The sequence below is a fragment of the Colletes gigas genome, unplaced genomic scaffold (genome assembly GCF_013123115.1).
Source record: "Colletes gigas isolate AHSC1104 unplaced genomic scaffold, ASM1312311v1 Colletes_gigas_Sc00006, whole genome shotgun sequence".
Lineage (NCBI taxonomy): Eukaryota > Metazoa > Arthropoda > Insecta > Hymenoptera > Colletidae > Colletes > Colletes gigas.
In genome coordinates, this window is record NW_025106635.1 from 488485 (window position 1) to 500051 (window position 11567).

The following is an 11567-nucleotide window of genomic DNA, read 5'->3' on the forward strand; positions in this document are numbered from 1 at the left end:
GTGATGCCAGAAAAGCACCGTCGGGTGCACACTCACACATGCCAGATACGCGTAATTTCGGACCGCTTCGTGGAAGTCGAGAGAGAAAGGCTCACATTTGCCTTCTCGCTCCCACACAACTGAAATCCGACCTCCCGTCAACGGCATACGATTTGGATTCTCGACTGCCCAGGCATTTTTACTTTCCGACCTATGTAGGCGCACATAAGCAAAGTACCCATAATGAAAAAAAAATTTTGTAAAATTTATTTTACGGAAATACACGTTTTAAAACCTCCTGATCATATTTTAATTATTGAAAAAAAAGAAATTTTTTTTTTATTCCCATGTATGAGCACACATATGTATATTATTAATACGATTTTTGAAAATAAATAAAGTAAAACTTATCTCATTGAAATTTTTTGTAGAAGTTGAGCTGATGAATACCTAGAAAAAAGTATTAGACAACATTTCATTTTGATTAAAAATCAAATTTATATTGTTTTAAATTCGCAGCCATTAGCTCGGTGTTACCCATAATGAAGAAGTTGTTCTTCAAAGGTAACACCGATTACCAGGTCTCACCACGAGGAGGTTGCTGCGAGTGGAGACCCAAAGTGAGATCGATGGAACAAAGTTCGATCGACCTTCCTTTTTACACACTTAGAAACTAAAACGACGCAAAAAAAAAGATGCCAAGTAATTACTTTTCTAAAACAAAGGAGGAAGCTAAATTGTGGGAGACGCGACACGACGAAACGCGACACAATACTGCACAGTGCAGTAGGAACATGAGGTGCGACACGTACCGAATAGCGGGTCAAAAGGGGCAGCTCGTTACCTCTTAGCAAGTCCAATTGAAGGGGAGGAGAATCGACGCACCAGACACGGGTTCCCCATTTCTCCAACGCGTCCTGCTGGGAGCCCGTAGGACCCAACCCGGGACGTCTGACACAGGAGAGAGATCCTGAGTCGGGGCTACCGCAGACAGGAACAAGTCCCCTCTACGGCCGATGACTCTTTCCCTAGAATTGTCTCACCAGAGGACGGCAACCGACCCTTCGAACCATCTAAACGGCCGATCACTTGCTTTTTACATGAAAGCAGCGGTGACCGGAGCTAGAAACGGGGAAACGAGACTGGAAAATAAGCTATTAATTAATTCATTACTTGGCAATCTACGCAGTAAATAAAATAATATACAATGTAAATTGAAAATTAACGTCGTAGGTGGAATTGAGAATTAATGTGAATTAATAAAATATAGGAAACATCGGAAAAACAAGGAAAAGAAGGAAAAAGAAAAATTCGACGTTAATTTTTACATTCGCGCCGCGCCTTAAAATTAATCGGCTTACGTTTAAATCCCGGCCGATGAATCCGACGTCATCTATTGATCTCCTCCTCCTCCTAGAAATTGATCTGGTAAAAAACTCAAATAAAAATTAATAGTTATGTGTACATGTAGACAAATAATAAAACCTAAATAACAAATTAGTTTGAAATAAGGAATTGGAACAATCCAACGAAGTAAATTAACGAAACGAATCATTCGAAAAAAAAGAAACCAACGATGTGTACTTTGAATTATAGATTAATTTTGAAAATTAAAAAACCAACGAAGCGCAAGACGAATAACAAAATAAATCGTAAAAGAACAAACCAACGATGAAAGCGAGACGAAGATGGAATAGAATAAATTGAAAAATATCAACCCAACGATGGTAATTAATATAGATAAAACTAGATGAACGAAGAACCCAAATATGAAAATACCTATATACATAAAAATGCAGAAAAACACAATATTTTCATTAGTTATATTAATATTAATTGTATCTATACCAAAACCAAAGGGTGATCCTTCCTGGTCAGCATCGCAGAAGATATCTGAAACAGAAAACAAAAACGCGTGACAGTACCCCCGGCGGTTCCAGGAGTACTGAAAAAATTTGCCCAGCTGTGTCCACTTTTATGCAGTCAAGCCAAAGAATCAACGAGCCAATCAGCAGCCAGTCCGCTGGAGGCGACCATCGCCCGTGTTCCTTGAAACGTTATAAGAGCCCCCTGAGGCCCTCACGCGGGAGTTATCTCCCAACCACCAAGCAAGACGGACCGCATCGAGATGAAGAATTTAATTGAAGATTTACATTCGATCAAAATCGAAGATGGCGGCCAAGAAGATGTTTCACGAGCAGCGGCCAAGGGACAAAACCGGTCTTTTTAAAGACCAAGAAAATCTCATTTGTGGGAACAACTTATGCAATGAACTGAACAACTTTTATATTTAACAACTCAGAGACACTTTACATCTCTGTTTTGTAACAACTTTTATATTTAACAATTCAGAGACACTTTACATCACTGTTTTGTAACAACTTTTATATTTAACAACTCAGAGACACTTTACATCTCTGTTTTGTAACAACTTTTATATTTAACAACTCAGAGACACTTTACATCTCTGTTTTGTAACAACTTTTATATTTAACAATTCAGAGACACTTTACATCTCTGTTTTGTAACAACTTTTATATTTAACAATTCAGAGACACTTTACATCTCTGTTTTGTAACAACTTTTATATTTAACAATTCAGAGACACTTTACATCACTGTTTTGTAACAACTTTTATATTTAACAATTCAGAGACACTTTACATCTCTGTTATGGAACAAGTTATGCAATAAAACTGAACATGGTATATTTGCCTATATGTATAGGAAGGAAATTCGTCGTTAGTATTGTCGCCCGTCAATGCACTTAATTATGCAAGATCAGTATACTATCTAATTTTATTTTTTATTATACCGGTTTGTAATATCGTAAAGATCAATGCAAAAACATTATGCACAGCTCTTGTATTTCTTTGATTTATCCAAGTAGTCAAAGTATAATATTTAACAAACTTTTGATTCAAATAAAATAACGAATGACACAAGAGTAAGTACCTGTTACATGCAACCTATGTATAAATGCATAATAACTAATATTGATATACGCATAACGAACTTAGTTTGTGATATGAAACATTAAGAAAAGTGTAATTTAATAAATAGGTTTCAAAATGGGTATTCCAGGTTTAACAACTTTCATAAACAATCGTTCAGATCGTTATTTGGAATATTTCGAGCTACGTGATACGTATTTAGTTATTTAGCTGTCAAATATATAATTCATACAAGTGCAATTGTGTTTTTGGCGTTGATTACGATAAATACGCTCAACGAGTATCGGATTTTTTTGACGATTTGTTAAAGTGCAATGTAGTACCATTAGTTTTGATCGATGGCGGTTGCGAGGATAAGAAACTGCAAACAGTTATATCTAGAACTAAAGAAAAGATTCGTACAGCATCATCTTTTTCTCCGATCTGTCAACAGAAAATGAAATTTTTGTCCTTTACATATTTAGGAAGTTTTCAAAGATGTTACGAGAAAGAAGAATGTTCGTCATGTGCAATGCTTATTCGAAGCTGATAATGCTATAGCTACTGTAGCAAGGGTATTGAATTGTCCTGTATTGAGTTATGATTCAGATTTTTATGTGTTTGGGACATTGTACATACCATTTGATACATTGGACAATTACACGGTGAAAAGTTCATCTGGAAATGGTTACACGAAACGTTGTAAAATTTATAAAGTTGAACACTTATTAAATTCTTATAGAGGTCTAAGTCAATCTACACTGCCATTAGCTGCAATATTACTAGGCAATGATTATGTAAAACATGGTACATTTAGAAACTTCTTTCGTTATTTAAAGTTACGACGAATAAGAAGAAAAAGGTATAGTAATCGACAGTATTGTATAGAAGCAACTTTACAATGGTTGAGCAGGTTTTACACCTTGGACAGAGCAGTCATTGGAATACTATGTAGATCACCTAAAACCGTAAGACAAAATATATTAAGCATAATAGAAATCAATATAAATGGCTATACAAATGCATCTGCAGAAATACTTGTTCCATTGGGGTTTTTACAGGAATATGCAGCTCGTGCCACAACACATTCCATAAACAGAATTTTTAAATTTGATGGGGATGTTAATAGTCTAATGTACATAGAAGAAACTGATAAAAATGGAGACTTTGAATCAGCCGAAGAAGAAGAAGAAGAGGAAGAAAACGAAGTTGAAATATTAGACATGCTTAAAGGGGTCAGAATCTGCTACCAATAATGCACTAGCTAATATACCTAATTTGTTTGTAGATGAATTTCTTATGGGCAATTATCCTGCATATTTCATGGACTTGTTGGTTCGACGTTTATATATTTGTCCTGTACAAATAGAGGATTATTCCTATCCATTGAGCAATGTAATAAGTTTAAAAATTATTAGAGTTATATATGCATTTCTGTAATCAGGAATGAATAGAAAGAGAGGTTTCATGAAATACATGATGAGAGACTGTAATAAAAAGCTTAAATGTTACGAACTAGAAGGCACTGACACTAAATTTTCTTTCCCATTACTGTCCCTATCTAATCTTAGAGAAGTACCATTAACGAGTCCAGGATTAAAAAATAATGTACAAACATGCGTCATTGATTTTTCATTACCATTTGAATTTAAATTCAAGTTATATAGACACAAATATATAAGCAAAGCCCATATTGAATGAAAAATTGACACGTAAATACACGTTTCAAGACCCTCTGATCATGTTTGACATAAAACAATACTTTGAAAATAAATCGTTTGAATATAGTTTATCGAGTAAGACCTTCGAAATTATTTTCAAACAATTTATTTTCTAATTGTTCTACTATTTGAAATAATAATTTTTTGATCTTATAGCAAAGAACGTTTACTTAATATCAATTCAATAAATTCAATTTGTATTTGTATATTTTTCGCCTATACAGGCAAATATACCATGTTCAGTTTTATTACATAAGTTGTTCCAAAACAGAGATGTAAAAAGTCTCCGAGTTGTTAAATATAAAACTTGTTCGAAAACAGAGATGTAAAAAGTCTCTGAGTTGTTAAATATAAAAGTTGTTCAGTTTAGTGGTTCCCACAAATGAGATTTTCTTGGTCTTTAAAAAGACCGGTTTTGTCCTTTGGCCGCTGCTCGTGAACCATCATCTTTGGCCATCTTCGATTTTGATTGAATGGAAATCTTCAATTAAATTCTTCATCTCGATACGATCCGTCTTGCTTGGTGGTTGGGAGATAACTCGCCGATCAACGCCTCAGGGGGCTCTTATATACTAGGAGCCCGGACGCTCACGAGAGACCGAGCGACATCTGTGCAATTTCGATACACGAATTATTCACGAATTGTCCCCATACAAAAAGTTAAAGAATCATTATTTAAATAATGGAATACTTATACGTATATATAAAGCATTTCTACATATTCTCCATCGAAATACGCGTTGTTTGCAACTTGAAACATTAAGATCCTTCAATCCGTTCAAAAGTTCTAAATTTTTAAACATACGCATGAAATTTCAAACGAATATTTCTGCATCTTTAAAATATTATAACTTCTGAACGGATTGAAGGATCTTAATGTTTCAAGTTGCAAACAACGCGTATTTTGATGGAGAATATGTAGAAATTGAATATTGAACATCTCTGTTATGGAACAACTTTTATATTTAACAATTCACAGACACTTTACATCTCTGTTTTGTAACCACTTTTATATTTAACAATTCACAGACACTTTACATCTCTGTTTTGTAACCACTTTTATATTTAACAATTCACAGACACTTTACATCTCTGTTATGGCACAAGTTATGCAATAAAACTGAACATGGTATACATATTTGCCTATATGTATAGGAAGGAAATTCGTCGTTAGTATTGTCGCCCGTCAATGCACTTAATTATGCAAGATCAGTATACTATCTAATTTTATTTTTATTATACCGGTTTGTAATATCGTAAAGATCAATGCAAAAACATTATGCACAGCTCTTGTATTTCTTTGATTTATCCAAGTAGTCAAAGTATAATATTTAACAAACTTTTGATTCAAATAAAATAACGAATGACACAAAATTTGAGTACCTGTTACATGTAACCTATGTATAAATGCATAATAACTAATATTGATATGCGCATAACGAATTTAGTTTGTGATATGAAACATTAAGAAAAGTGTAAATTAATAAATAGGTTTCAAAATGGGTATTCCAGGTTTAACAACTTTCATAAACAATCGTTCAGATCGTTATTTGGAATATTTCGAGCTACGTGATACGTATTTAGTTATTTAGCTGTCAAATATATAATTCGTACAAGTGCAATTGTGTTTTTGGCGGTGATTACGATAAATACGCTCAACGAGTATCGGATTTTTTTGACGATTTGATAAAGTGCAATGCAGTACCATTAGTTTTGATTAAATAAAATTAGATAGTATACTGATCTTGTATAATTAAGTGCATTGTCGGGCGACAATACTAACGACGAATTTCCTTCCTATACATATAGGCAAATATGTATACCATGTTCAGTTTTATTGCATAACTTGTGCCATAACAGAGATGTAAAGTGTCTGTGAATTGTTAAATATAAAAGTGGTTACAAAACAGAGATGTAAAGTGTCTGTGAATTGTTAAATATAAAAGTGGTTACAAAACAGAGATGTAAAGTGTCTGTGAATTGTTAAATATAAAAGTTGTTCCATAACAGAGATGTTCAATATTCAATTTCTACATATTCTCCATCAAAATACGCGTTGTTTGCAACTTGAAACATTAAGATCCTTCAATCCGTTCAGAAGTTATAATATTTTAAAGATGCAGAAATATTCGTTTGAAATTTCATGCGTATGTTTAAAAATTTAGAACTTTTGAACGGATTGAAGGATCTTAATGTTTCAAGTTGCAAACAACGCGTATTTCGATGGAGAATATGTAGAAATGCTTTATATATACGTATAAGTATTCCATTATTTAAATAATGATTCTTTAACTTTTTGTATGGGGACAATTCGTGAATAATTCGTGTATCGAAATTGCACAGATGTCGCTCGGTCTCTCGTGAGCGTCCGGGCTCCTAGTATATAAGAGCCCCCTGAGGCGTTGATCGGCGAGTTATCTCCCAACCACCAAGCAAGACGGATCGTATCGAGATGAAGAATTTAATTGAAGATTTCCATTCAATCAAAATCGAAGATGGCCAAAGATGATGGTTCACGAGCAGCGGCCAAAGGACAAAACCGGTCTTTTTAAAGACCAAGAAAATCTCATTTGTGGGAACCACTAAACTGAACAACTTTTATATTTAACAACTCAGAGACTTTTTACATCTCTGTTTTCGAACAAGTTTTATATTTAACAACTCGGAGACTTTTTACATCTCTGTTTTGGAACAACTTATGTAATAAAACTGAACATGGTATATTTGCCTGTATAGGCGAAAAATATACAAATACAAATTGAATTTATTGAATTGATATTAAGTAAACGTTCTTTGCTATAAGATCAAAAAATTATTATTTCAAATAGTAGAACAATTAGAAAATAAATTGTTTGAAAATAATTTCGAAGGTCTTACTCGATAAACTATATTCAAACGATTTATTTTCAAAGTATTGTTTTATGTCAAACATGATCAGAGGGTCTTGAAACGTGTATTTACGTGTCAATTTTTCATTCAATATGGGCTTTGCTTATATATTTGTGTCTATATAACTTGAATTTAAATTCAAATGGTAATGAAAAATCAATGACGCATGTTTGTACATTATTTTTTAATCCTGGACTCGTTAATGGTACTTCTCTAAGATTAGATAGGGACAGTAATGGGAAAGAAAATTTAGTGTCAGTGCCTTCTAGTTCGTAACATTTAAGCTTTTTATTACAGTCTCTCATCATGTATTTCATGAAACCTCTCTTTCTATTCATTCCTGATTACAGAAATGCATATATAACTCTAATAATTTTTAAACTTATTACATTGCTCAATGGATAGGAATAATCCTCTATTTGTACAGGACAAATATATAAACGTCGAACCAACAAGTCCATGAAATATGCAGGATAATTGCCCATAAGAAATTCATCTACAAACAAATTAGGTATATTAGCTAGTGCATTATTGGTAGCAGATTCTGACCCCTTTAAGCATGTCTAATATTTCAACTTCGTTTTCTTCCTCTTCTTCTTCTTCTTCGGCTGATTCAAAGTCTCCATTTTTATCAGTTTCTTCTATGTACATTAGACTATTAACATCCCCATCAAATTTAAAAATTCTGTTTATGGAATGTGTTGTGGCACGAGCTGCATATTCCTGTAAAAACCCCAATGGAACAAGTATTTCTGCAGATGCATTTGTATAGCCATTTATATTGATTTCTATTATGCTTAATATATTTTGTCTTACGGTTTTAGGTGATCTACATAGTATTCCAATGACTGCTCTGTCCAAGGTGTAAAACCTGCTCAACCATTGTAAAGTTGCTTCTATACAATACTGTCGATTACTATACCTTTTTCTTCTTATTCGTCGTAACTTTAAATAACGAAAGAAGTTTCTAAATGTACCATGTTTTACATAATCATTGCCTAGTAATATTGCAGCTAATGGCAGTGTAGATTGACTTAGACCTCTATAAGAATTTAATAAGTGTTCAACTTTATAAATTTTACAACGTTTCGTGTAACCATTTCCAGATGAACTTTTCACCGTGTAATTGTCCAATGTATCAAATGGTATGTACAATGTCCCAAACACATAAAAATCTGAATCATAACTCAATACAGGACAATTCAATACCCTTGCTACAGTAGCTATAGCATTATCAGCTTCGAATAAGCATTGCACATGACGAACATTCTTCTTTCTCGTAACATCTTTGAAAACTTCCTAAATATGTAAAGGACAAAAATTTCATTTTCTGTTGACAGATCGGAGAAAAAGATGATGCTGTACGAATCTTTTCTTTAGTTCTAGATATAACTGTTTGCAGTTTCTTATCCTCGCAACCGCCATCGATCAAAACTAATGGTACTACATTGCACTTTAACAAATCGTCAAAAAAATCCGATACTCGTTGAGCGTATTTATCGTAATCAACGCCAAAAACACAATTGCACTTGTATGAATTATATATTTGACAGCTAAATAACTAAATACGTATCACGTAGCTCGAAATATTCCAAATAACGATCTGAACGATTGTTTATGAAAGTTGTTAAACCTGGAATACCCATTTTGAAACCTATTTATTAAATTACACTTTTCTTAATGTTTCATATCACAAACTAAGTTCGTTATGCGTATATCAATATTAGTTATTATGCATTTATACATAGGTTGCATGTAACAGGTACTTACTCTTGTGTCATTCGTTATTTTATTTGAATCAAAAGTTTGTTAAATATTATACTTTGACTACTTGGATAAATCAAAGAAATACAAGAGCTGTGCATAATGTTTTTGCATTGATCTTTACGATATTACAAACCGGTATAATAAAAAATAAAATTAGATAGTATACTGATCTTGCATAATTAAGTGCATTGACGGGCGACAATACTAACGACGAATTTCCTTCCTATACATATAGGCAAATATACCATGTTCAGTTTTATTGCATAACTTGTTCCATAACAGAGATGTAAAGTGTCTCTGAATTGTTAAATATAAAAGTTGTTACAAAACAGTGATGTAAAGTGTCTCTGAATTGTTAAATATAAAAGTTGTTACAAAACAGAGATGTAAAGTGTCTCTGAATTGTTAAATATAAAAGTTGTTACAAAACAGAGATGTAAAGTGTCTCTGAATTGTTAAATATAAAAGTTGTTACAAAACAGAGATGTAAAGTGTCTCTGAGTTGTTAAATATAAAAGTTGTTACAAAACAGAGATGTAAAGTGTCTCTGAGTTGTTAAATATAAAAGTTGTTACAAAACAGTGATGTAAAGTGTCTCTGAATTGTTAAATATAAAAGTTGTTACAAAACAGAGATGTAAAGTGTCTCTGAGTTGTTAAATATAAAAGTTGTTCAGTTCATTGCATAAGTTGTTCCCACAAATGAGATTTTCTTGGTCTTTAAAAAGACCGGTTTTGTCCCTTGGCCGCTGCTCGTGAAACATCTTCTTGGCCGCCATCTTCGATTTTGATCGAATGTAAATCTTCAATTAAATTCTTCATCTCGATGCGGTCCGTCTTGCTTGGTGGTTGGGAGATAACTCCCGCGCGAGGGCCTCAGGGGGCTCTTATAACGTTTCAAGGAACACGGGCGATGGTCGCCTCCAGCGGACTGGCTGCTGATTGGCTCGTTGATTCTTTGGCTTGACTGCATAAAAGTGGACACAGCTGGGCAAATTTTTTCAGTACTCCTGGAACCGCCGGGGGTACTGTCACGCGTTTTTGTTTTCTGTTTCAGATATCTTCTGCGATGCTGACCAGGAAGGATCACCCTTTGGTTTTGGTATAGATACAATTAATATTAATATAACTAATGAAAATATTGTGTTTTTCTGCATTTTTATGTATATAGGTATTTTCATATTTGGGTTCTTCGTTCATCTAGTTTTATCTATATTAATTACCATCGTTGGGTTGATATTTTTCAATTTATTCTATTCCATCTTCGTCTCGCTTTCATCGTTGGTTTGTTCTTTTACGATTTATTTTGTTATTCGTCTTGCGCTTCGTTGGTTTTTTAATTTTCAAAATTAATCTATAATTCAAAGTACACATCGTTGGTTTCTTTTTTTTCGAATGATTCGTTTCGTTAATTTACTTCGTTGGATTGTTCCAATTCCTTATTTCAAATTAATTTGTTATTTAGGTTTTATTATTTGTCTACATGTACACATAACTATTAATTTTTATTTGAGTTTTTTACCAGATCAATTTCTAGGAGGAGGAGGAGATCAATAGATGACGTCGGATTCATCGGCCGGGATTTAAACGTAAGCCGATTAATTTTAAGGCGCGGCGCGAATGTAAAAATTAACGTCGAATTTTTCTTTTTCCTTCTTTTCCTTGTTTTTCCGATGTTTCCTATATTTTATTAATTCACATTAATTCTCAATTCCACCTACGACGTTAATTTTCAATTTACATTGTATATTATTTTATTTACTGCGTAGATTGCCAAGTAATGAATTAATTAATAGCTTATTTTCCAGTCTCGTTTCCCCGTTTCTAGCTCCGGTCACCGCTGCTTTCATGTAAAAAGCAAGTGATCGGCCGTTTAGATGGTTCGAAGGGTCGGTTGCCGTCCTCTGGTGAGACAATTCTAGGGAAAGAGTCATCGGCCGTAGAGGGGACTTGTTCCTGTCTGCGGTAGCCCCGACTCAGGATCTCTCTCCTGTGTCAGACGTCCCGGGTTGGGTCCTACGGGCTCCCAGCAGGACGCGTTGGAGAAATGGGGAACCCGTGTCTGGTGCGTCGATTCTCCTCCCCTTCAATTGGACTTGCTAAGAGGTAACGAGCTGCCCCTTTTGACCCGCTATTCGGTACGTGTCGCACCTCATGTTCCTACTGCACTGTGCAGTATTGTGTCGCGTTTCGTCGTGTCGCGTCTCCCACAATTTAGCTTCCTCCTTTGTTTTAGAAAAGTAATTACTTGGCATCTTTTTTTTTGCGTCGTTTTAGTTT

General features: G+C 34.0%; 2 protein-coding genes across 2 annotated transcripts; one reads left to right on the plus strand and one right to left on the minus strand.

Annotated features, from left to right (window-relative positions):
- The first annotated feature begins 2865 nt into the window (after positions 1-2865).
- Positions 2866-4389, plus strand: LOC122395695 (protein asteroid-like). Its single transcript, XM_043393490.1, has 4 exons — positions 2866-2925; positions 3397-3576; positions 3654-3879; positions 3973-4389. The coding sequence occupies exons 2-4, from the start codon at positions 3512-3514 to the stop codon at positions 4165-4167; spliced, it is 486 nt and encodes a 161-aa protein (XP_043249425.1). The 5' UTR covers positions 2866-2925; positions 3397-3511; the 3' UTR covers positions 4168-4389.
- Positions 4390-7825: 3436 nt separating this feature from the next.
- On the minus strand, positions 7826-9351 carry LOC122395696 (protein asteroid-like). The gene is made up of 4 exons (XM_043393491.1): positions 9292-9351; positions 8641-8820; positions 8338-8563; positions 7826-8244 (listed from the first exon to the last, which is right to left on the minus strand). The coding sequence occupies exons 2-4, from the start codon at positions 8703-8705 to the stop codon at positions 8050-8052; spliced, it is 486 nt and encodes a 161-aa protein (XP_043249426.1). The 5' UTR covers positions 8706-8820; positions 9292-9351; the 3' UTR covers positions 7826-8049.
- Positions 9352-11567: the final 2216 nt, after the last annotated feature.